At 35.9% G+C, this 26,884-nt stretch overlaps 1 protein-coding gene across 6 annotated transcripts in view; it reads right to left on the reverse strand.

Moving 5' to 3' along the window:
* The window catches only part of Khc-73 (Kinesin heavy chain 73), an 842,240-nt gene that overhangs the window by 159,465 nt on the left and 655,891 nt on the right, over positions 1-26,884 (reverse strand). For all 6 annotated transcript variants that reach the window (XM_090407555.1, XM_090407554.1, XM_090407553.1 and 3 more), the window contains 2 exons: positions 18,632-18,847; positions 216-269 (listed from right to left, as the gene is read on the reverse strand). In XM_090407555.1, the coding sequence (XP_090263681.1) occupies positions 216-269; positions 18,632-18,847 (270 nt within the window). The remainder of the gene's footprint in view (positions 1-215; positions 270-18,631; positions 18,848-26,884) is intronic.

Raw genomic sequence — 26,884 nt, forward strand, 5'->3', positions numbered from 1 at the left:
CAGCCTTAGAACACTTCTTAAATTCATTTATTGTCTGTACTCTCAGACCACCATGTTATTGGATAATTTGGACATCTCATGATGAGATAAGACTTTATGCAGATCAGGAATAATAACAATAATAGAAATATTTAAAAATCCTGAACATTTTTTAAGACTTAAATACGTTATTAAGTTAATTAAAGTGCACACTTGGTATTTACTGATTTACTCACTTTTGGAATGTTAGACACAACTTCATATATTACACCGGTTACAGAAAGACAGTCCTAAATAAATAAATAAATAAAAACTGAATGGCATATTTCAACAAATAACAGTACAAAAATATGTCAAAATTTATGATTGTCATATTAATTGGACTTATATTAATCAAAAAGAAAGGAGTTAAACTAATTAAATTCACTGCTACACAGAATAATATACATAATCTGCATATTCATAGTATGACTATTATCTGATTTTTTTTTTTTGCATATTATGAACCATTATGCAAAAAAAAAAGAAAAGAAAAGAAAACTAGTGAATTTTATACAAGATCTCTATAAAGTCTATGACTCATATCAATAATCAGTCAAACATGTATATCCATCAAAATATAAAGACAAATGTATCATGTCTGTGAAATGCATCTTTTTTTTTTTAAAGATGCATTTCTGAGTTAATTGCTTTCTGAAAAGAAAAATCCTGAGTTTCTAAAAAAAATAAATAAGCACCTCCATCTACCAACCAATTAACTCGGTTTTGGTTTAAAAGGCCTGGAAAATGGTCCATGGATTGGCATTCAAATTCATCTTTCTAATCAAGACATGAATGTGTCAATAAGCAGAAAACAAGACATCTTCTGAAGAAAAAACTTTGATTTGCCCACTCCCCCCCCCCCTTTTATGATAATTCCTGTTATGAAAAGTTAGAAACCTAAAGCATATTAAGTATATGGGTGATTCAATGATAGATTAATTTAGGAGATCTTTCCTTCCCCTCTCCCACACACCCAAACCACTTCAAACTTTCATGAATCTATTCTTTCTTTCAAGGTTACACAGTAGTCAGCATTCACTGTGAAAAATTAATGGAGGCAAAAACACACGTGTTAGAGTAATTATCTTACTCATAATTATGAAAGTAACACTTGATGTTTTGACCTGTGTATCAAGGTCATCATCAGGAAAACACACGTATGCACAGGACACAAACTACATAACACTACACAAAAGTAAGATAAATCTAAATGCCTTGATGTTTGTAATCACCCTAGCCTGACCTCTGAAGAAAAAAAAAAAAAAAACAATAATAATAAATAAATAATTATACACCAATATAATTAAATTAACAAAATAAAAGAATTTTTTTACACATAATAAGTATAATAATATACAGATGAAAAAAATAAAAATAAAAATAAAAAAAAGTTTTATAGTGAAACTACATTAAACACATCTCTACAGTCCTCTTATATTAAGGTTTTCTTTGTGTTGGGGTTCCTCCATCATGTTCTGGATGCTATATAGGTTGCAGTTGGGTCCTCAAGATTCTTGGAATTACTAATTTTAAGAATTTAATGAATCTAACCCACAAGGAAGTTTTACTTCTCCAATTCAGAGCATTATGTAGCACTCAAACTATCAACCAAAATGTCACTAAATTTGGTAGGGAGACTAATCAAGACATGGAAGGATTCTGAAAAAACAACAACAAAAAAACCTTAAGTTCAAAAAGTTGCCGATAGGAGGAATATGGCACTGTTGTAACCCAGGAAGCTGAAAATTTGCATAAACAAAGTTAAACACCTATTTTGTTGGCGATCGTAAGAGCAATAAAGTAAATGGAAAACTTCATACACGCATTCCTATTGATAATATACAATAAGGTAAACTGAGGTACTTGTGTAACACAAGTACCTCAGTTTACCTTATTGTATATTACTTGTAAAGTTATTTTATCTTAATGAGTGCAATGCATCAGCCACTCTTTGTGAATTTCAAACTCACTAGAACTTGCATAAAAGTCCTCTGTCAGCTAATGCAGTTAGATCCATAATTCAGAAGTTTGAAGAAAGAGGATCTTTGAAAGTTTGACCTAGCAGAGGACAGAAACCAGTGCCACCATAGGTAATTGAAGAAGTTCCACTGTGATTGTCGACAGATCACATGAAAATGATGCTGGTAGTAGCAGCGTGACAATTGGATATGCCTTATTCCAAAGTATGGAAAGTCTTGCACAAAATTATCACATTTTATTTTATATAAGATCAGCTGGGTACAGCAGCTACTACATGATGATTATGAAAAGCAACTGACATTCCTGGTCAGACTGGAAGTCGACAATGGCCTTGGAAAATTCTGTAGGGAGATGAGGCACATTTTTATCTTAACAGGACTGTAAGCACCCAAAGTTGCCAAATTTGGGTTTCTGAATCACTCCATGTGATTCAGAAACCAAAATTTCCCCCATCGGCGAGTTTTGGTAATAAATCTTTTTTTCTCAGAATTCATCTCCCCACGTCTTCGAAAGTCTCAATATTATTATTATTATTATGGGCAACTCCAAGAAGTCCTTAACTCATCGAGGGAGGCCCTAAACATGATGTCAACAACTATTCAGCTCCACACAGTATCTATCATACCTTGCCTTGAACCCACTCACAGTCATGAAACACCCATTATATTCATCGAAACCCACTCCAGAAACACCCATTATATTCATCAAAAATTACCATTTGTGTGGCTTCAGAGCAGATTTTATAATAGAGCCATTCTTTTTCGAGGACATCACTCCGACAGGACCAGTAACTTGTTCCATTGCCACTCAGAAATATCATGATATGCTGAAAAGTTTCATCATTCTGCAACTTCAGCAATGATGATGTCTGAATGAGACCATTTTTATGTAAGATGGAGCACCTTCCCACATTGCACGACCAGTACAGCAACTTCAACTGCATCGCTTCACAGAAGAAAGAGTGATTAGTCACTTCTTTTCAGCTGCATGGCCACCTCACTCTCCTGACATTACTCCATGTGATTTTTGGTTGCGGGCTGTGATGAACATTCCTTCAGACATGTTATATTCTGCTGTTGAGAATGCTGTATACAGGATGCAAATTCACATCCACAAGAGCAAGGGTCACATTGAACCATATCCTCTTTCGCATGGGTGAACTCAACATGCTAAAGTTGTACAAGAGGTTTGTGACAATACTTACACTCCAGTAACTGTAATACTGTAATTGCTGTGTTATATTAAATTGATTTAACATTTTGTTGTGTTATCATAAGTGCAACACAAAGGTAATCTTTCATTTCAGTTTAGTCTTTGTTATTCATTTGTCTACATTTTAACACTTTTTTTTTTTTATTTGCACAACTTCTGACATGCTCCACTCACACACACTGACTTCAATGGTTGCTACACAAAAATTGCTGCATCACCTGACTCAAAAGTTACAACTGCAATTACAGTACACTCTAGTGGACAAAGCTGTAAACACGTTTGTTACTTTTATTCAAATTGCTGTCCTGTAAAAAATCAACCTCATTACATAATGGGCACACTGTGTGTGTGTGTGTGGTTATTATGTAATGATGTATACAGTTGCATTTTATTCAACAATGAACAGACATTTTATTTGAGACAGACTATAAAATACTTGTAACAAGCATTTATGGAGTGGTGAAAAATGTGTGTGTGTGTGTGGTGTTCTCTATGAGGAAGGTGGAAGGAATAAAAAGGAATATGCCAACAATTGGGGGGTTAATTCCTTGAGTGTTGATCAGGGAGATAAAAAAAAAGAAGAAAAAACAACTACACACATGTATACCATGATCAAGTTATGTAATCTAATTCCTGAAAGCATTCTCTGAACTTACTGAAAAGGTGCTGAATAAATTTTCAAATGAAGAGCATGCCGACATCCATTTCATTTATGGAGTATGTAATGGCAACGTGAAAACTGAAGTTAAGGAACACTGATGATGAGTTCCTGACTGTAACCTGCTCTTGATAGCAAATAGTATTTTTTCAAGTCATTTCTTGCCTCCAATAAGTAAGCTGGTGGTTTCACAGAGCAACAAATTCAGAATTTGAATCCATGGCCTGTTGGTTGGAAAGTAAAATGTGCTAGCTGAGTTTAAAACAACACACTCAAGCAGAACAAGTAGAGTTACTATCTATCTACAGGGGTGGCCATAAAATAACTTTCCCTCTTTGGAGGCATCTGTAGCTAAAACCAATAAACGGAATGAGACCAACTTTTATATTGAGACTTTTGAAGGCATGGGGAGATGATTTCTGTGAAAAAAAAAAGATTTAGTACTAAAAGTCGGTGATAGGGAAATTTTGGCGCTGGTGGAGCCAAAAACAAGCGGATAATTATATTAAAGGCAGATAACATTTCGACGGTGTGAGCGACAGCAACGTTACTCATTCCAGCTGGATATGTGGCACGTTACAATGATAAGAATAATAATAATAATTATTAAACTAAATCAACAACTTGCGAGAGACACAGAAATGTAGTGATTGAACTCACAGGAAATAATGTTTTATTCATCAGAATCAGGGTCCCCTGGACCACATACACGATTTTCAATGTGCTGACCTTTCTTGGGTACAACGAATTGCATCCGGTGTGCGACATGCTCTACAGCTGAGCGTAAGGAGTCAGATCGGATGTTCATAACAGCCCGTTTTATGTTCTCTTTCAAGACATGCAAGTTGGGAACGCAACCAACATACATGACGGATTTCAAATACTCCCACAGCCAAAAGTCACATGGAGTGATGTCCGGGGATCGAGGCAGCCATGCCGTCAGAAAGAATTGACTGATAACCCTCTCATTACTGAATGCTGGCGTAAAAGGCGCTGTACTGAACGTTCAATGTGTGGCCATGCTCCATCCTGCATAAAAATTATGGAGTCCAAACACTGTTTTTGCTGCAATGCAGGAATGACAAAATTTTGCAGCATTTGTTGATAAATCTCTCCAGTAATGGAGCAGGACCTGTAGGGGGTAATACACTCAAAAAAGTATGGTCCTATTATGAAATCAGCTGTGAAGCCACACCACACGGTTACTTTTAGAGAATGCAGTGGTACTTGCTGGATCGCTTGGGGATGTTCAGATGCCCAAATTCTGCAGTTGTGAGTGTTGACCGATCCATTCAGATAAAAATGAGCCTCATCACCCCACACCATTCTCCAAGGCTAGTCATTGTCGACCTCCATTCGGGCAAGAAACATAAGCGTGAAGGTAATGCGCTTATCATAATCTGCGGTAGTTAGTGCTTGCACATGACTGAACTAATACAGATAGAAGCGAAGCATTTTCCGTATGATTTTCCAGAATGTACCATAAGGCATATCAAGTTTGCAAGCTATGGCATGAGCGCACTTGGACCATTACTGGTCCCTGTGTCGTCGAACACTGCAGTAGCAAGGTCTGTTACTGTCTCTTCTTGCACTGATTTCCATCCTCTGCCAGGTCTAACTCCTAGTGATCCAATTTCTTCAAACTTCTTAATCATAGCTCTCAGTGCTAGAACTGACATAGAACCTGTACACAGGTTATGGGATGTTCAGATGCTCAAATTCTGCAGTTGTGAGTGTTGACCGATCCATTCAGATAAAAATGAGCCTCATCACCCCACAATATTCTCCAAGGCTAGTCATTGTCGACCTCCATTCGGGCAAGAAACGTTAGCACGAAGGTCATGCGCGTATCATAATCTGCGCCTTCTAAATTTCCGAAGGGCCACTACAGAATTGCACTGTTTAAGGCAAAACAATTTAACAAGTAAAGCACACTGAGGCAAGGCAGGACGCATATTGAGCACAATTCGTCAGTCATTCGAATAACTGCCTGAACGTTCCCAATCCCTTTTTTTAAGTGGAATTGGTGGCGCTGACGTCACATATGGACAGTAAAATTTCCATAATCCTTTTTTACCTGCGTTTACTGCAAATATTTGGTTTGAGTGCTTTTGGCTCTGCCAGCGGCAAAATTTCTCCCATCGGCGAGTTTTGGTAATAAATCTTTTTTTCTCAGAATTCATCTCCCCACGTCTTCGAAAGTCTCAATATTATTATTATTATGGGCAACTCCAAGAAGTCCTTAACTCATCGAGGGAGACCCTAAACATGATGTCAACAACTATTAAGCTCCACACAGTATCTATCATACCTTGCCTTGAACCCACTCACAGTCATGGTACCCACAACAGACTCTGGCAACTTATTCCACTCATTCACCACTCTCCATGCAAAAAATCTAGTTCTAACACCTTTGCTAACCACACTCTTGTCCAGATTCCATGGATGGCCCCTAGTCCTCCCACCACCAGTCCTATTCTCAAAAATATCCTCTGAATTAATCTTATAGAAACCCTTCAGTAATTTGAATGTCTCAATCATATCACCCCTCTTCCGCCTATCAACCAATGTCTGCAACCCACAAATCTTCAACCTGTTCTCATAAGGATCATTCCATAGACCTGCTATCACCTTGGTCACTCACCTCTGGATCCTCTCTACCTCCTTCCCATCAAGAAGAACCCTGGTGCCCAGATCTAGGCACAGTAGTCAAGATAGGGTCTTACAGAGGAACAATAACTTGCTTGTCTCTGCTCGTCAAAGTATTCTTCAGTAACCAAGTGATTTGATGAGCTGATTTAGCCACTTTTGCAATATACCCCCTAAACTTCAACTCCCTATCCACCAACACCCCCAAATCCCTGGCTTCGTCAATCTCCTGTAGTACAGTTCCACCAATGTGATATACTGCTGCTAATCTTTTCACCCCAAAATGCATAACGTTACACTTTACCACATTAAATTGACATCCATTCTCCTTAGCTCAGTCCTCCAATCTATTCAAATCATCTTGCAAAATTTTGACATCATGTGCATTCACTATTGCTCTACCCAACTTTGCATCGTCAGCAAGCAAATGAATAGTTCCTCTCAAATCCTTTCCAATATCATTGATGAACAAATTAAATAGTAGTGGTCCAAGAACAGAACCCTGCGGCACACCACTAGTCACAGGCCGTCTTTCTGACTCTACTCCTGAATAAACTACTCTCTGATATCTCTCCATCAACCACCCTCCTATCCATCTCACTAACCCTATATCCATCCCCATATGTTACAGTTTGCTGATTAGAATTCCATGTGGTATCTTGTCAAAGGCCTTAGCAAGGTCCAGCAGTATGACTGTAAACCCATTACCTTTATCCAGTTCAGCCGTCACTGTGTTATAAAACGTGAGCAAGTTAGTGAGGCATGATCTACCTTTCACAAAACCATGCTGTCCTCCATACAGTATCCCGTTATCATCTATCCATTCCTGTATTCTTCTCTTGACTACTTTCTCCAAAACCTTGACAACAACTCCTGATATGCTGATCGATAGATAATTTGCAACAGCAGTCTTGGAGCCTCCCTTATGCAGTGGAACTATTTTCCCTTCTTTCCACCCCCTCGGGACAAACCCGGACCCGAGACTCAAATTAAACAAAATGGTCAAGGGTACTGACAATTCTTTTGCCGCTTCATGTAAGACCCGAGCTGGTATACCATCCAAACCCACAGATGTATTCATATTAAGGTTTTGTAACATACTATTCACCTCCATTTCATTTACCTCAATCCCTGTATAACCTGTTGGAGCTTTCGTTCCTGCAATATCACCACCTGAATGATATACTCTTGCAAAGTACTCACTCAGTAATTCCACTATATCAACTAATTCAGTTACCTCCCTACCACCGGCATTGCTTAAAATCATTCTGCTGTATACATTTTTTCTTTTATTTGCAGCATATTGAAAAAACTGTGTGGGATTCTCTTTAGCTTGCATGGCTAATTTCCTTTCATAATCAGCTTTTGCTTTCCTTACCACACTCAATACCTTTCTGGAATGTGCTTTATACTGTTTGTGTGCCTGCAGGTCACCTTTCTCCTTAAATTCCCTCCACAGTTGTTCCTTTTTTTGAAGATCAAGCTTAATGCTGTTATTCATCCATTTACTACTTGATTTACTATCCGGACTCTAGGTATATATACAGTCAGCCATTACCTCCTTCAAACACTCCTTTACCACTTCCCATGCACTATCAATCTCCTGAGCTTGTCATACTTACCAGCCCAGTACTTCCAAATGTACCCTTTCTTAATTGAAAATTCCACACATTTGGCCACCTCCCAGGTCAAAACCTTATGGTCACCCTCACCAATTGGTGATAAAGTGGTCATATTCATTACAGTCAAATTTGCAGATGCAATTACTAGGTCAAGCACTCTCGAACCCCTAGTATATTCCATTACATGCTGTCTCAGTCAGTTATCCCTTATTAACTGCATAAAATTCAATTCCTTCATCCCATGTGTCCTCTCCTCCCAATCGTTACCATAGTTGAAATCCCCATAATAATTACTCTCCTTCCACTCATTGCATCTATTTGTCTATGCATACTATCTCCACCATCTATTCTATCACCTATCACCTGGTCTATAGTAGCACCCAACTGTATATTTTGTTCTGCTTGTCTCAATCTCACACCAAATAGCCTCAAATGTGCTCTCTTCACTATCCTGCAGTTCAACTTCAATTCTCCTTGTCTGCAGTTCATCAGCTATCATCAATAACACTCCCCCCCTCCCATTTTTTCTCTGTCCCTCCTGAACACACTATACCCTTCACATTCTATCCTACTAGCTATATCATCTTCTGTCAGCCATGTCTCACTAATGCCAATAACCTGTGGCCAGGAAGAGCCAACCAGGGCCAAAAATTCTTCCTTCTTGTTCCTAATTCTCCTGGCATTAGTATACATAAAAGTGCAGAAACCTGTTAGTTCCACCTCTATCTTCATGCCCTATACTAACTATCCCATTCTGATTTGTTGTCCTTTGTACTAGCTCAGGCATATTATTCACATTCTTACACTAAACTGCTTCACTGATTTCTGCATATGCACTCCCCCCCCCTTAACAGCTCTAGTTTCCCTGATTCTGCACATCCACTTTCACTTCATTCAGCAACACTTTTTCCAGTCTCTGACACCAAACCCATTCAGATGCAATCCATCCATCTTATATAAGTCCTTTCGCCCATCAAACTCACTTCACACCACTCCTCATACATAACCTGCGCATAAAGTCATTTGCAATTATGGCCCTTCTTCTCAACTCTTCTCTGTCATACTGCGGCAACAGATTCACTATCTTAACTCTCTCACTCATTTCTTTTGTTACCTCTAGTAATCCCTTCAAGTCTTCTCTCACATCAAATTTATCTCCTTTCAAATCATTCGTTCCTGCCACTACTATTACTTCTTTCACTCCCTGCTTTTGCACTCTAATAACCTAACTTACATCCTTAATTTTCGCACCTGGCATGTACGATTTTATCGAACTCTCATCTATTACACCTCTTACAAGTGAATCACTGTACAACACTCGTTCCTTCATTTTCCTTTCACCACCAATCATGCTCTCATTTTTCGTATCACACACTTGCTTCCTTCTGTTAGCTGACGCACTCGGAAAGCAATTTTGTAATCGCTCCAGCTGCCACTTCGCCCTATGTATCACTCCGCGCAACCGTGCGATCTCCCTTATTGCAACAAACTATTTTTTTTATCACTCAAACTACTCTCACACTCTGTACTTTTACTTTCACTCTCAACCTTAACACAGTTCTCAATACTATCTGGCACTACATCGCAAATTTCTATCATATCACTATGTTCTACAACATTATGGCTTTCATCCATTAAATCAATCTCGCGACCTGAGACACACTTCAAATTCTCACATTCCTGACACTTTCCCACCACTATCATTTTTGAACCAAGCTCCTGCCGCTCTCAGGAAAGCATACATCCTGCAGATGTTACATTGAACAAAATCCCTTGGGTTAAATTTATTCAACAAAGAAGCAGATTTGGACACCATTGTTTTTTTTCTAATTGGCACTATGTTCAAAGCTAAGTATGTATCTTATCAAAATACTAATTAACATCATCATCATCATCAAATTCCTGCATATACCCTCAAGGGGTGTACAGGATATGATAGTACTACATGAAAAAAATTACATCATTATTAATTTCCTATCTACAATTTTCCTCCAAATCAGTCTGTTACTTGTCAACACTCCAATATTATCAGATCTTATATTTCTATCGTCTAAAGCACTTTGTACCGTATCAATCCACCTATATCTTGGTCTTCCTCTCGGTCGTTTTCCTGCCAACCTGGCAGAGAACACTTGTTTTGCTAATCTTTCCTCGCCCATTCTGTTTAAGTGACCATACCACCTGAGATTAGCTCTGCTAATGCATTCCTGGATGCTGACAATGTCAAGTTCTTTCCTAATATCCTCGTTTTTAATATGATACTGCCATTGATGCCATCTGTTCATGCCTATAATCTTTCTCAGGACTCTCATATCTGAAGTCTCTAGTCTTTGGTCAAGTGTTTTACTTCTGACCCAGCTCTCAGATCCATAAGTTAAAACTAGTTTGAACACTGTCTTGTATACAGCTAATTTAGTGTTCTGACTAATTTCTCTCTTATTCCATATGAATTTATTCAGCTGACTTCCCACCATACCAGCTTTGCTGATTCTGTTGTCTATTTCTATATTTAATTTACCATCTTCAGTAAAAATCGTGCCTAAATAGCTGAAATGTTTTACTTGTTCCACTGGTTCTCCATTCACAACACAGTTGACATTTTCAATGATTCTGCCTATTTTCATTGTCTTTGTCTTTTTATTGCTGACCTTCATACCATATCTATTACAAGAGCTATTCAATTTAGTCAGAGAATCTTGCAGACTTCTAGTGGATTTATTTAGAAGTATAACATCGTCTGCATAAAGCAAAGAGCTGACATTAACATCTCCAATTTTGATATCATGTTTAATACCACTTTCCTTCATAATGTGATCCATATAGATAATGAATAACAGAGGGGATAATGTACATCCTTGTCTCACACCAGATTTAACATTAAACCATCTTCCTGTACTTCCTTCAATTCTAACTGCTGACTTACAACTCAAATAAAGACTAAGTATTGCTTGATATAATGTCCCATTGACACCATATAACTGCAGCGTATTGAATAGCTTCTCTCTTGGGACATTGTCATATGCCTTTTCCAGATCGACAAAACTTAAATACAGATCTTTGTTATATTCCCATGCTTTCTCGACTATTTGTCGTAAAGTGAAGATCTGATCCTGACAGCCTCTATTTGGCCTGAATCCAGCTTGTTCTTCACCAAGCTTTTCTTCCACAATTTTTCTCAACCGTTTCTCAAGTATACTTGCATAGATCTTGCCAGGAACACTCAGTAGGGAAATATCTCTGTAATTCTCACATTCAGTTTTATTTCCCTTTTTATATATGGGTACTATGAGAGCTCTACTCCAATCATCGGGAATTCGTTCCTCTGCCCAGGCTTTCTGAACTATGCAATGCAGCCACTGTAAGACTCTTATACCACCATACTTCAGCATTTCTGGTCGAATATCATCTACTCCTGCTGCCTTTCTACATTTCAAGCCTTTGATAGGTTTTTCTACTTCAAGTATGGATATGTATTCCTGACTGCATGCCTGGTCAGTGTTTTTTACCACTGTGCTGTCATCACTGCTTGTTTCATTTAGCAGTTTTTCAAAGTAATTACTCCATACTTCAAGGATATCTTTTTCTGCCGTTTTCATGTCACCTTTATCATCTCTAATTCCTTTTATAGCACTCTTTCCTCCATTCTTAAGCTTCTTCAACAACCTCCAGAATATTTTGCCACCTTCTTGATATTTATTTTCTATATTCTTGCCAAAGTCCTCCCATGACTTTTGTTTAGCTAGTTTTACACAGTGTTTAGCATTCTTGCATTTGTCTCTATATTCTCTAAGAGCACAAGCTGACTTATTTGACAGGAACTTTTGGTATGCTTTCTTCTTTTCCTTCACTGCCTCTTTAACTTCCTGTGTCCACCAGGGAGTTCTGATTTTTTTATCCTTACAAACAACCTCACCACAGGCCTCTCTGGCAGAATCAATCAATGTTTTCTTCAGAGTTTGCCACTGAATCTCCAAGGTTTGATTCCTGTTCTCAAACTCTTTCATTTTTCCTTCAATAATCTTTGTGTATTTTAGTCTACAGCTCACATCTGAGATCTGCTCAACTTTTATTCGCTTTAAAACTTTCTTACATGTTATTCTTTTCAATATGAAATTCAATTTTCATATTGAAATACTAATTAACACTAATTTAAAACAAACTTTTTATGCTAAACAGATTAACTCCGCAATATACTATAATTCTAGCACAGTTGTTAATTAATAATCCTTTTTTTTTTTTAAAAAACTAAATTACTTATCTTTTGCAGCTCTTCAGACATAGGCCTACCAACAACTCGCCCATTAATGTCCCATATAACATGTGGTCATTCCGTGTATTAATTTTAGCTACAGATGCCTCCAAAGAGGGAAAGTTATTTTATGGCCACCCCTGTACATGCCTTGGAGTTCCTGAAATAATTGTTTGGAGAGTGTTAAATAAAGGGTATTTATATCTGTATCATTTGCAAGAGGTGTAAAACTTTGAAGAGGCAGATTACAAGCTACAAATAAATTTTAGCTCTTCGCTGCTCATAAATCCTGATGTATGCAGTTGCATTTTATTCACCACTGAACAGACATTTTATTTGAAACAGACTGAAAAATACTTGTAACAAGCATTTATGGATGGGTGAAAAAATTCCCTGTACAACAGCTGAAATAAATTTCCAACATTTTTTGATAAATACATGGTGTGAATTAATTATGTGTTCAATGATCATCTTAGTGAGAAAATTTTTTTTAAAAAACTGACCTTCCAGACCAAAGGAAGATGTTCCTTTATTGATGCAACAACACATGCATCCATATCACTAGGTACCGTATTTTCTGGTGTATAAGACACACTTTTTTACCTTAAAAATTCATCTTAAAAATGGGGTGTGTCTTATATAATGAAGGTAAAGATTGTTTCCTCTTTTCAAAGTCATATGCACTCCCTTTTATGTTCCAAGATCTTTGTAGGCGGTTAATGGTGCAATCAAATTGATGCGTGACCTTCACGTGTCTTCTAGCACGTCATTGGCTAAGAACAGGGAGTCCCTATTAAAGTTTCATAATATCTTATGTGAGTAATCAGTTACCGATGTTTATCAGTATTGAGTTGACGTGTTGAAATATTTTGTGTTAGGTTTTTAGGTTTTTTCCAGAAAATTGTATTAAATTTCTTGGGTGCGGCTTATACATGGGAGCATCTTATACACTGGAAAATACGGCATTTTTTCTGACAGGTTCCCAATTTGCTGAACAATCACTATCCCAATCCAAGAGACTGGTCAAGGAAGTCTTTATCCTTGGCCAGTTAGATCTCCCACTCCTTTAGACTACTAAGTGTGGGATACCACTAAAGCATTAGTGTACCATAAAAGATTAAAGACAGATATACAATACAACTGGAGATTTTGGATACTGCACACTTCTTTAAAATTATTGATCAAAAACAGGGAAAACAAAATAGCACTATTTTAATCACAGATATGTGGATACACATTTTATACATATATGAAATACAGGTAACCCCTGTATAACACGGCATTCCTACAACACAGTTCGAGAATTGGGGAAATCCCTGTACAACATGGGATGTGATGAGAGCTTTTAAGAGCAAGCACCATCTCATTTGATATTTTTTATTTGAGCATGTATGTCGTGTCAGATTTGCATACAGAATTTTACAATTTATTAGAATTTTAAATTCATTTTGTTCGTGGAGTATTAAACATATTTTAAGACTTTCACTGTTTTCATCTTTGTACTATTCTTTGTATGTATTATTGAACCTTTTTTAAAGAAGTGTTAAATATTTCATTTTTTGTGAATTAATATGTAGCCCTGAACAATGTCTGCCAGAAGTAAAAAAGTACCTCTTAAAAGACATTTCATCTCGCTAGAATTAAAAATACAGATTTTGGATCGTCTTAAACAGGGGGAAAAGTATCATATGTTGCAAAAACTTTGGATTTAAATGAAGCAACAATCTGGACAATATACAAAAATGAACAGAAAATTAGAGCTTCCGTTGCTGCAGGTTGTTCTATCTCTGCAAATATGATAATTCATCCCTGAGCACCAATACTTGAAAAAATGGAAAAAGCTCTTAGTATTTGGATTGATGACTGCTCAAAAATATGGATCCCACGGGACACCAATGTTATTAAACATAAAGCTTTAAAAATTTACAACTACTTAAAAGAAAATGGAGAATCTGCTATTAACCCCGACTTTGTTGTAGCAAAGGTTGGTTCAGCCGTTTTAGAAAACGCATCAGCTGATAATGAAGCTGCGAAAACTTATCCAAAGGAATTGCAAACAATTATTGAACAGGGTGGATATAACACATCAGGTTTTTAATGTTGACAAGATGAGCCATTGGCGGAAAAAAATGCCCAAGAGAACATTTCAAAAAATGAAAAAGTTGCACCAGGTTTTAAAGCATCAAAAGACCATGTAACATTACTCATGTGCAGTAACGCTTCAGGCAGTGGCGTAACTAGAGCTCTTGCCACCCAGGGCGGTTCCTGAGTTTGCCGCCCCTCTCAATACACACCAAAAAAGTCAAAATTATGTATAGGGAAATAAATTAAATCACTATATTTATTTTTGAAGTAAAAGTTTAATTTCAACATTCTAAAATGTTATTTTTTCTTGCTGTTCAGTTAGCGTCGATGACATTGGCGAAGTCTATTTCATAGTAATGTAGGTAATTCTTAATCAAATTTTATTTAGAAAACTCCTCTCACAACTAGCAACACTTACAGCAATTGCGAGGAAAATTCACAGTAGTATTACAATAGTTAAAACTGAGTTCTCGAGACTGTATTTTAGAATTAACTGCAAAAGTTCAAAAAGGTTCAAAGTGCCGTCTGGGGCGGACCACCCCCTACCTATGCCACTGGCTTCAGGTGATCACATGGTAAAACCCATGAATCCTCATGCAATGAAAAACCTAAATAAGAGTGCTTTACTGGTATATCGGACGGCAAATAAGAAAGCTTGGGTAACTACTGATTTATTTAAAAAATGGTTTCTAAACTGTTTTGTACCAAGTGTGGAAAACTACTTACAGCAATAAAATCTAGATTTTAAAGTTCTATTGATATTGGATAATGCACCAGCCATCCAAAAGATTTAAATCACCCAAATGTCAAAATAATTTTCTTACCACCAAATACAAGTTCATTACTTCAACTGCTAGATCAGGGAATTACGGCTACATTTAAAACTAATTCCATCAGGAAATTGTTGCAATGAATTTTGAATAAAGTCAATGACAAATCTATCGAAGTCATGGAAGAATGGAAACTTTTTAATGATTAATTTTGGACTGTATTAATCTCATAACTTCATCCATCAGGGAAATAAAACCAACAACATTAAATGTCTGTTGGAAAAATATATGGCCAGAGTCACTTCAAAGCAAAAATCTAATTGAGCCAGCAGAAAGCAGAATGGATGCAATAATAGAACTTGCTAAGTCTCTAGGAGGAGAAGGTTTTGATGATATGAATGTTGAAGATATTCAAGAATTATGGTGGAAGAAGAGACTGATGAAGCAAATTTGGTGGAAATGGCATCTGGGATAAACCAAATTAATTCAGAGGATGATAGCATGGATGGAAACGATGAAGTTAAACATTTTATCCTCCTCGTCGTCCAGTAGCATCCTCTAGCAAGAGGGTTGCAGCAGATGAGCAGCTCTTCTCCATTTCTCTCTGTCTGTCGCCTCCGTCATTCTTAAACCAGTCCATTCCACGATGTCATTGAACCACTCTCTAGCTCTTCCCCTCAACTTTCCCTTGTAATATAGTTCTTGTCAGGTGTCCCGAAGAACCTCTCAGAAGATGTCCTGCAAATCTGATCTTTCTTTGCATAATATTCTTGAACAGTGTTCTTTCCATCCCAACTCTTCTTAAAACTTCTTGATTTGATATTCTCTCTGTATAGCTAATCTTTTCAATCTTTCTATAACACCACATTTCCAATGCATTACTTATTTCCATCTCTCTCTTTCTGAATGTCCATGACTCAAAATTCCATAACTTGCAATACTCCAAACTGTTGCTTTAACTATTCCAATTCTAACACCTATTTTAATATTCTTGCTTATTAAAATTCTCTTCATTTCCATAAATGCCGATTTAGCTTTGCCTATTCTATTTCTAATGTTCAACTGTGAAGTTCCTTTCTCTGAGATCCAGCTACCTAAATATTGAAATCTTTCCACTTCTTCTAAAATCTTTCCTCCACATCTTATCTTTACATTATCTATTTTTCTGTCCATTATCATTATCTTGGTTTTCTTTGTGTTAATCCTTAGTCCGTACTCTTTACAAGTGTTTTCAATTCTTTGAACAATTTGTTGTAATCCATTTTCACTTTCTGCCATCACCATTACATCATCCGCATATCTTAAGTTATTAATGATTCTTCCATTTATTTTTATTCCTTCTTCTACATCCTCAAGTGCCTCTCTAAGCATCTGTTCACTATAAAGGTTAAACAATAATGGTGATAACTTACATCTTTGTCTAACTCCTCTCTCCACTGGGAATTCTCCTGTTTCCTCTCCATTTACACATACTGATGCTGTTTGTGACCAATATAATCTCTTTAAAATTTCCAAATCATAAGGGTCAATATCAATATTTTCTAGAATGTCAAAAAGCTTTTTATATTTCACTGTATCAAATGCCTTCTCAAAATCTAGAAATCCCAAAAACAACTTTCCACCATGGTTTAGTGTTTTTTCCCCAATAATTCTTAGACAAGTTATAGCCTCTCTAGTTCCTCTGTTGGTTTGGAATCCAAACTGTTCCTCATTCAATTCTTTTTCTATTTTATTCTTAATTCTCTCTAAAATTATTTGTGCCAAAATGTTTGCTGTGTGAGTTATAAGGCTTATTGTTCTAAAATTTTTACAGTCTAAAATTCCAGTCTTTTTTGGAATGGGGATAAAAATTGATCTTTTAAACTCCTCTGGTAATTCTTGTCCCTCATAAATTCCGTTAATAATTTGCTATAACACTTCCATACCTTTTTCACCTATATTCTTTATAAGTTCTATCTGTATACCATCTATTCCAGAAGATTTTCCTTTTTTCATCTTCTGAATTACTAGATTCAATTCCTCCCTCATGATGTACAGCCTCTGCCCACTATGCTCTTTCATTTGATTTTCTCCTCTTTCTCTGTCTTCATAAAGTTTACTTACATATTCTTCCCATCTCTGTAATATCTTCTCTTTTTCTATCAGAATTTCACCTCTTTCATTCTTGATTGCTCCAGTCCTTTGCATCTTTCTCCTTCCTATCATCATATTAAAGTTAAACATTTTACCCTAAAAAGCATAAAGAAAGGCCTAGACTTAGCCAAACCAATCAGAGGTTATATTTTCTAAATGAAGATCCTTCCACTGAAAGAAGCACAAAATTTAAGAGAGAACTTCACAAGTGCTCAGCTCCATACAACGAAATTTATAAAGAGATCTCTCAGCTAAAAGCAAACAATCGAAAATACCAGATTTTTTGCAAAAAGTAGAGCATAGAACTCAAGATGCTGCTGAAGAAAGCTGAAAAGATGAGGATATTTTGCCAGAAAGAAAACGCCCTCATTTAATGGTGCTTAGTAGTGATGACAAACAAAACATTATGTAATAATATTAATATGTAATACTTTTGATCAATTATTATTTTAATAAACATACATTTATCTTAGTTATAAAAAGAATATAGTATATTTTTTTAACTTTTGGAACCTAACCCTGTTTTTTGTACTACTTCTTTGGTTTCGTATAACACAAATTTGCATAACACAGCATTTTTTAGGAACCTAACAACCGTATTATACAGGGGTTACCTGTATATATATATTTCTGTAAAGAGACAACTCTTATAAATGATTTATTGATGTTCATTTCTTAAAATAATTGATTTTCAAAGTTAAGAATGAGTTTTAGGATAGAATTAAAATATCTTAATAACCTCTATAAAAATAAATCAATCCTCCAACAGTTTTTTTCTCCAAAGGGAGGAAGCAGAATACTTTTAGCTATAACTTTTAGAAATTAGGGAAAGTGGCTACCTCTACCTTAGTCATCACTGAAAGCAGAGTCAGTAGCTCAGCTTTAGAAGGTACTGGTTTAGAAGCACTGGATGAGAGTATAATAGACCACAAACTGACAGATCTCATGATCCTAAACTTGAACACTCATATTGCTCACACTATTAGTGTGAGTTCTAAGATCTGTTTCTGAGATATGATAAAAAATATCTGAGTTTTAGGAGAGAGAGAGATAGTTTTAATACGATTTCAGTTTAGTTTTTGCTTACAACTGCCATATCTCTATATCAGTTCAAAGATAATAAACAAAATTTTTTTGCTTAAAAAAAAGAAGAAAAAAAAATTTATATTATTTTATAAATTTTTGCATTTTTATTTTATTTTTGTTTAGTATATATATGAATATATGGATAATGTGTAAATAGAATGCATACCTGTCTTCCTATTTTCTTTCTTATTCTATCAGTTATGGACTGTTTTTTATATACATTAATTAAAAGTCTTTTACGAAGAATGAGATCCATAGTGGCCGGATGGCTGAGATGAACTGATGCTTTTAATATTAAATAAACTCTCTCATTTTGAGGAGTGACTCTATTCAAATACACAGAGTCATGGATGGATGAATCCCAAGATGCTACTGCACATACCTGATTACAAAACAAAAGACAAGTGTCTATAATAAAATATAAAACAAACATATTCAAAATCAAATTTTGATAATGAATTTAACATATACTTTAAATATGCATTCATTAATAAAGTACAAGTGAATGAAAGATCCAATAAAGTTCAAAAGTTAAGGAAACATCTAATATTTAATTAAGCTGAATATTCAATATTAAAAATCAAGATCAAATAACTGGATGAATGTGAAAGAATAACTCTACTGAATGCTGATGTTGACAGATACAAAAGTGATTCTTCAAATAATGAGTTCCATTTTGTTAGAGCAATCAACCTGGTGTATGCAACACTGAGCTCATTGCTACCTTTTCAATAGATGAAGAAACTCATGTGAATGAGGAAGAAGTACTACAGCTTTGTGAAGTACTACTATTACATAAACTGAATATGAATTTGGCAAAAGAGACCAATGGGATATCAGCACAGATGCTATAAGTGTGTTCAGGTGAAGTGGCTATGCCTTTGACTAGACTGTATAATTTGAGTCTCAGAACAGAAGATTCCACAGGAGTGGAAATAATGTATCATAATTTCATTGCACAAGGGTGGCACAAAGACTGATGTGTTTAACTCTCAACCTGTCAGTTTCTTTGAAGTGTTAGTGAAGATTTTTGAAAAGCTGATAAGAAACTGCATACAGAATGGGTTGACAGAAAATCATACTTTTCAGTGAACAACATGGGTTTACTAAGTGAAAGTCATGTTGTGTACCTTGCTCACAATTTATAATGTGATGGTTGAGTAAGACAAAGGGATGGATACACCATGATATGTTTGGATTCTGTCGAAGCTTTGACAGTATTTATCATGGAAGGCCGATGCACAAGTTGGAGCATATGGGACTAGTTTACGTAAGAAAGTGACTGACTGACATATAACAAAAATGTGGTGTATGGGAGTTTACAAGATATAAGGTGACCAGTAATGTATCATTTGAATCAGTCTTTGATCAACTGTTATTCAATCTTTACATTAATGATATTGGGAAAGATCTGACAGGAGACACAGCTGTTTGCTGAGATGATGCAAAGATAGGTAAGATAATCAGAAGTGCTGCTGATATGCAGTATTTGCAGAATGATTTGAATAGGCTGGAATTGTGGACATGTGAAAATGGCTATTAGTTCAATGTTAGTAAATGTAAAGCCAGGTACTTTAGTGTGATTAGATATCCAATGTTGTATCTAGAAGAAACTGACAAGGCTAGAGATCTTGGAGTTTTAGCAGATAGGAAATTAAAGTTCAAAATAATATAGCAAGACTGCAAATATAACTCAGAGGATAACTGCAATGCTGAAACGAATGTTGACACATAAGAGTATAGAAGTCATTTTGCCTTCATACAAAATTGGATGCAACCTCATCTGGACTATTGTGCACAGATCTGATTTTCTGCAAGGTGACGTAAATACAGTGGATTGGGTGCAAAAAGGAGAGTGCTAAAGATGATATCAGGAGAAGAGAGATTAAGAACCGATAGACTGCACATGCTAGCAAACAGTATCAGTGTCAATGAATGAGACCTACAAACTTTTGAATGGGACATAAAGAATACTAGAAGATGGAATTTTTCATTTTATGGAGGGTAGGAAGAGGATATTCATGGAAGATGAGAATGAATGCAGTCAAGAAAGGAGTGCAAGCTAAATTTTTCTCTCATAGAATGATGCATGACTGAAATGGTTTACCTTTGGAGATTGTGAGAACAAATGAATTCAAGAGAAGGACAACATGTAGCGTGAGTGATACCTCTCTATCCAGCATTCTTTAAACAGAGAGAGAGAGAGGTCACATATCACTCCCTGCTTCCTGACTCCTTGGAGGACTCTTGTAATACTAATAATAATTGTATTAAGCAATTCACTCTGTGAGCCACAGTTCTAACCTGAAAGACAGAAGATTTACATAGAAATACCCTTCCTGTTCCAAGTAGTATAATCATGCATGTTAGTTAAACAAAAATAGCACCTATTCCATGACTTATTTTTGGTTTACATTCTACTATTTGGAATAGTAAAAGAAAGGGACTTTTTATTACCTTGAGTCCATTTCTTAGCTGTAGTGGCAAAGTCTATGTGGTGCTTACAATTTATCTTGCTTCCCAAGTTTCATCCAAAAACATGCATAATTTTGTAATGTCATAGTACTTCTTTTTCAGTATGAAACCACCATCATCATAACAAAATCTGTCTGGATATAAGCTCTTGATAACATAATGAGTAAATGAAAAATAAATATGTTCACAAACAGAAAATATTACTTAGACTGAAATGTTCCATGTGATGTTCTGACCCTTACATGCACACAAATATACAAACACACATTTTATTATTTTTTTTTTTTTAATATCAATCCAATACAAAAATTTACAAAACCTGTAGTGCAGCAGTACTTTGTGTAGACAAGTGGTAATAAGAAAACAAGGAAATGTATGTTTTTTGAACAGCTCTGAAGGAGATAATTTTTATTAGAGAAAACAGTGCAGGTAAGACAGTTCCAAAAAATAGAGGTATATGGAATGAAAAAGGGAAGGATGAGAAATTGAGATGAGAAGGGTGAGTTGCACATGGATGCTGAACTAGCAGCATTCTCTGAGCATGTAAAAACATGCTTAGAGAAAAGTGTTAAGAACAGTGTCCATAAATCTGTCTCATGCCTTTTCTGTAGGTATCTTGTAAGCAAGTCTATTAGAGAGAGAAAGAAAGATAGAGAGAGTGAGAGATTCCATTCTTGAGAGATACTTGTGACATTAAACTAAGAAATATAAACACGTTAACACAAGAATATTTTAATATTTGCCAAATATTTCAGTCTGAAATTAACAGACTCAGTGGCTTGATAGGAACAGTTTTTTTACAAGGTGGAATACAAACAATTGATCATTCAAAAGTAGAACGAGCCACATGATGTTACATTGCTAAGCAATAAAGAGAGGTAAATTTCATCAGAGTGATGAACCAGTATCGATTCACCTACTTACTGCGGAGCCAAATATTTAGTGGAATTATTGAAATCACATATAGGCAAATCATGCTCATTTTTGAAAAACTCTTCTGATTTCTTAAACAAATTAAAAAATATCTTTACAACCTACTGATCTTATGGTGAGCTTTGATGTACAATTTCTATTTACCAATGTACCTCTCAAAGAGACCTTACATTTACTGGCGGACATCTTCCCACGAGATATCGTAAAATTATTCGATTTTGTGAGGCACTCTGGATATTTCTTGTGTCAAAACAAATTCTACAACCAAGTAGAAGGAACAGCCATGGGAAGTCCACTTTCACTTGCTCTAGCCAACTTTTATTTGGAACATCTAGAAGACATCCTTTTTCCATCTTATATACCCTCAACCATCCTTTTGGGTTAGATATATAGACAACATTTTTTCAGTGTGGCATCACAGCAGAGATTTCCTTACCTTCTTTTTAGCCAAAATCAATTCTCTACACCCTCATATTAAGTTTACCATGGAGATTGAAAAAGACAACAAGTTATCCTTTTTAGAAATACTTCTCATCTGCTCACCTTCAGGTATTCTGACAACAACAGTTTACAGAAAACCCACTTTTACTGGACGTTACATTCTCAAACAATCTGCACATCATCCTTATCAAAAACAGGAATTATAAAATGTTAATCAGATGAGCTACAACTAATTGCTCAACTCCCCACGAATTACAGAAGGAACTTTCAACTATCAAACATCACATGAAATTAAATGGCTTATCCGAAAAGACAACACAACATCTGTTCGATTCCTACAATCCTATCCAGAAAAACAAAGAATCAATATGTCCAGTTCCAATTCCATATATTTCTGGAATCTCAGAACCAATTTCAAGAATTCTGAAGAAATATGATTTAACAGACACTTATATCCCTATTAACAAAATATTCACATATTTCCCATCTTCTAAAGATAAACGCTCAACTATGTTGCTTCCTGGTGTATATCAAGTTCCTCGTAACTGCAATCCATCATACTTTGGACAAACCAGATGCTCTATAGAAAAAAGAATACAAGAACATTAATCATATATTCTTCACAACAAATCCGATAAGTCTAGATTAGTGCAGCATGGGATAGAGACAAGCCATAAAATTCTCTGGTCCAGGACTCGCCTTCTATACAGATGTCACTATAAATTCAAACGCCTATTCAAAGAGCATGCTGAGGCCTTACTTCAACCCCTAACTTGAATGAAATGATTGCCTATCCTTTGTCAAAAATAAGGAAAAGTTTAATCCAGATAACACACTAGCTTTTTTTTTTTTTAATTCAGACCTTCTAATTCCTACATTAGTCAAATGTTATCTTTAATTGAATTTATAAATCATCATCATCAAATTCCTGCCATGTACCCTCAAGGGGTTTACAGGATATGATAGTACTACATGAAAAAATTACATCATTACTAACTTCCTATCTACAATTTTCCTCCAAATCAGTCTGTTACTTGTCAAGACTCCAACATTATCAGATCTTATATTTCTATCATCTAAGGCACTTTGTACCATATCAATCCACCTATATATTCTGGTCTTCCTCTGGGTCGTTTTGCTGCCAACCTGGCAGAGAACACTTGTTTTGCTAATCTTTCTTCGCCCATTCTGTTTAAGTGACAACACCACCTGAGATTAGCTCTGCTAACGCATTCCTGGATGTTGATAATGTCCAGTTCTTTCCTAATATCCTTGTTTTGAATATGATATTGCCATCGATGCCATCTGTTCACGCCTATAATCTTTCTAGGCTCTCATATCTGCGGTCTCTAGTCTTTGGTCAGGTGATTTACTTCTGACCCAGCTCTCAGATCCATAAGTTAAACTGGTTTGAACACTATCTTGTATACAGCTAATTTAGTGTTCTGACTAATTTCTCTCTTATTCCATATGAATTTATTCAATTGACTTCCTACCATACCAGCTTTGCTGATTCTGTTGTCTATTTCTATATTTAATTTACAATCTTCAGTAAAAATTCTGCCTAAGTAGCTGAATGTTTCACTTGTTCCACAGGTTCCCCATTCACAACACAGTTGACATTTTCATGATTCTACCTATTTTCATTGTCTTTGTCTTTCTATTGCTGACCTTCATACCGTATCTTTTACAACAGCTATTCAATTTAGTCAGAGAATCTTGCAGAGGATTAATTTAGAAGTATAACATCATCCGCATAAAGCAAAGAGATGACATTAACATCTCCAATTCTGATATCACGTTTAATACCACTTTCCTTCATAATGTGATCCATATAGATAATGAATAACAGAGGGGATAATGTACATCCTTGTCTCACACCAGATTTAACATTAAACCATCTTCCTGTACTTCCTTCAATTCTAACTGCTGACTTACAACTCAAATAAAGACTAAGTATTGCTTGATATAATGTCCCATTGACACCATATAACTGTAGCATATTGAACAGCTTCTCTCTTGGCACCTTGTCATATGCCTTTTCCAAATCGACAAAACTTAAATACAGATCTCTGTTATATTCCCATGCTTTCTCGACTATTTGTCGTAAAGTGAATATCTGATCTTTACAGCCTCTATTTGGCCTGAATTCAGCTTGTTCTTCACCAAGCTTTTCTTCCACAATTCTTCTCAACTGTTTCTCAAGTATACTTGCATAGATCTTCCCAGGGACACTCAGTAGGGAAATACCTCTGTAATTCTCACATTCAGTTTTATTTCCCTTTTTATATATGGGCACAATTAGAGCTCTACTCCAATCATCGGGAATTGGTGCCTCTGTCCAGGCTTTCTGAACTATGCAGAGCAGCCACTGTAAGACTCTTATACCACCATACTTCAGCATTTCGGTTGAATATCATCTACTCCTGCTACCTTTCTACATTTCAAGCCTTTGATGGCTTTTTCTACTTCAAGTATGGATATGTATACCTGACTGCATGCCTGGTCAGTTTTTTTTTACCACTGTGCTGTCATCACTGCTTGTTCCATTTAGCAGTTTTTCAAAGTAATTACTCCTTACTTCAAGGATATCTTTCTCTCCTGTTTTTATGTTACCTTTGTCATCTCTAATTCCTTTTACAGCACTCGTTTCCTCCATTTCTGAGCATTTTTCAACAACCTCTAGTTAATTTTGCCACCTTCTTGATATTTATTCTTTCTTTTAAGGTTACACGGTGATCAGCATTCATATTGAGATATTTAGGGACACAAAACACACGTGTTGAAAAGATTATTTTACTGATTAATAATAAAATAATAACTTTACGTTTCGACCCCTGTGTTGAGGTCATCTTCAGAAGGATACATGTGTATAAGAACAAGCTACATACTGTTGCACTCTATACAAGTAAATTACATCTACGTTATTAACTAATCTTTTTTCTTAGCCTGCCCTCTAGTGGGAAAAAAAATTAAATAAATAAATAAAATAAAATAAACAAAAATAAAATAAAAACTACAATAAACTCTGCTAAAGTCCTCACATACTGGGATTCTTCTGGAATTATACAGTTTATATTGTTATATTATGATTATCTTCTGGATTTGTACAGTACAGGTTGCTGCTGAATGTTCAGGAGAAAAAAAAAAAAAATATTTCAAGTCTTCTTGTATTAAGATTTTTCTTTGTGGTTGCTATGAAGGTTGTAGATGGGTCCTCCACATTCTTGGTATTGTTAGACCATCATTTTTATTCAGATTTAGATCATGTTTGAGCATTTCACATGCTTCCTTGAATTTCCGCTCGAACCAGATTTTGGTGCGGTGTAGGGACTTGGTACCTTTCCAGTCTATTCTGTGGTATGTTTGGAGTGTGTGGTCAGAAATCAGAAAGGCCAGTTTTTCCAAAATGACGGTATTTTATGTGACATTTGTGTTCATCCTTTCTGATTGGGATGGTTCGCCTTGTTTCCCTTATGTATGGTATGTTAAATGTGCAATCTATTTTGTAAACCTCTGGGTGCGCTAAGTGTGGCAGGGGATCCTTGGAAGAACTGAGTAGGTGTCTTAATTTTGTCGGGGGTTTACAGGTGGTTTTGATGTTGTATTTGTGTAGTGTTCTGTCTATTTTTTCTGAAATGCCTCTAACATATGGTATAACAATAGCATTCTTGAAATCTTTTTTGTTATTAGTGGTATCTTTGTGGAGGATCTTGTGAATGGTTTTTATACTGTATCCATTTTTTTATAAAGGTATGTTTGATGGTCTCATATTCATGGTTAAGAGCTTGTTCATTTGAACCAATGGTTTGAGCTCTGTGTTTAAGGGTGCTTATGACCTCTAGTTTTTGTGTTGGTGGTGATAAGAAGTTTTGTGTATGTACTGGCCTGTGTGTGTAGGTTTGCGATAAACTGAGAAGGAGAGACAGCATGAGGGAAGACGTGTGACAAGTGTGTCTAGGAACAGAAGAGAGTTGTTTTTTTCAATTTCAATGGTGAATCGGATGCGTTTGTGTTGTTTGTTCAGGTGGCTAAGGAATGAATCTAGTGCTTGGCGGCTGTGGGGCCATATGGCGAAAATATCATCGACGTATCTGAGCCAAATTTTGGGCTTTAGGCACACTGATTCTAGAGCACGTTGCTCAAAATCTTCCATATAAAAGTTTGCTATTGTGGGGGAGAGTGGTGAGCCCATGGCGGTACCCTCTTTTTGAAGGTAAAAATTGTTTTTCCAAATGAAATATCCGGAGCGGAGTACGTGGGCAAAGAGGGCCGTGATGTCTTGTGGAAATATGTTCTGTAAGAGTAGGATAGTATCATTGATTGGGACATTGGTGAAAAGGGAAGTTATGTCAAAGCTGACTAATAGATCTTGGTTGTTGAGTGTAATATTTTTAATTTTGTTTATGAATTGTTGTGTATTTTTTATGTAGGAAGGGGAATGACCAACCAATTCCTTGAGTGTGGCCGCTAATTTTTTGGCTAAGTAGTAATTCGGACAACAACAAACAAACAACACAAACGCATCCAATTCACCATTGAAATTGAAAAAAATAACTCTCTTCTGTTC

This window comes from Typopeltis vanoorti, chromosome 17 (genome assembly GCF_054136105.1).
Source record: "Typopeltis vanoorti isolate ZY-2024b chromosome 17, IOZ_Tvanoo_1.0, whole genome shotgun sequence".
Taxonomy (NCBI): domain Eukaryota; kingdom Metazoa; phylum Arthropoda; class Arachnida; order Uropygi; family Thelyphonidae; genus Typopeltis; species Typopeltis vanoorti.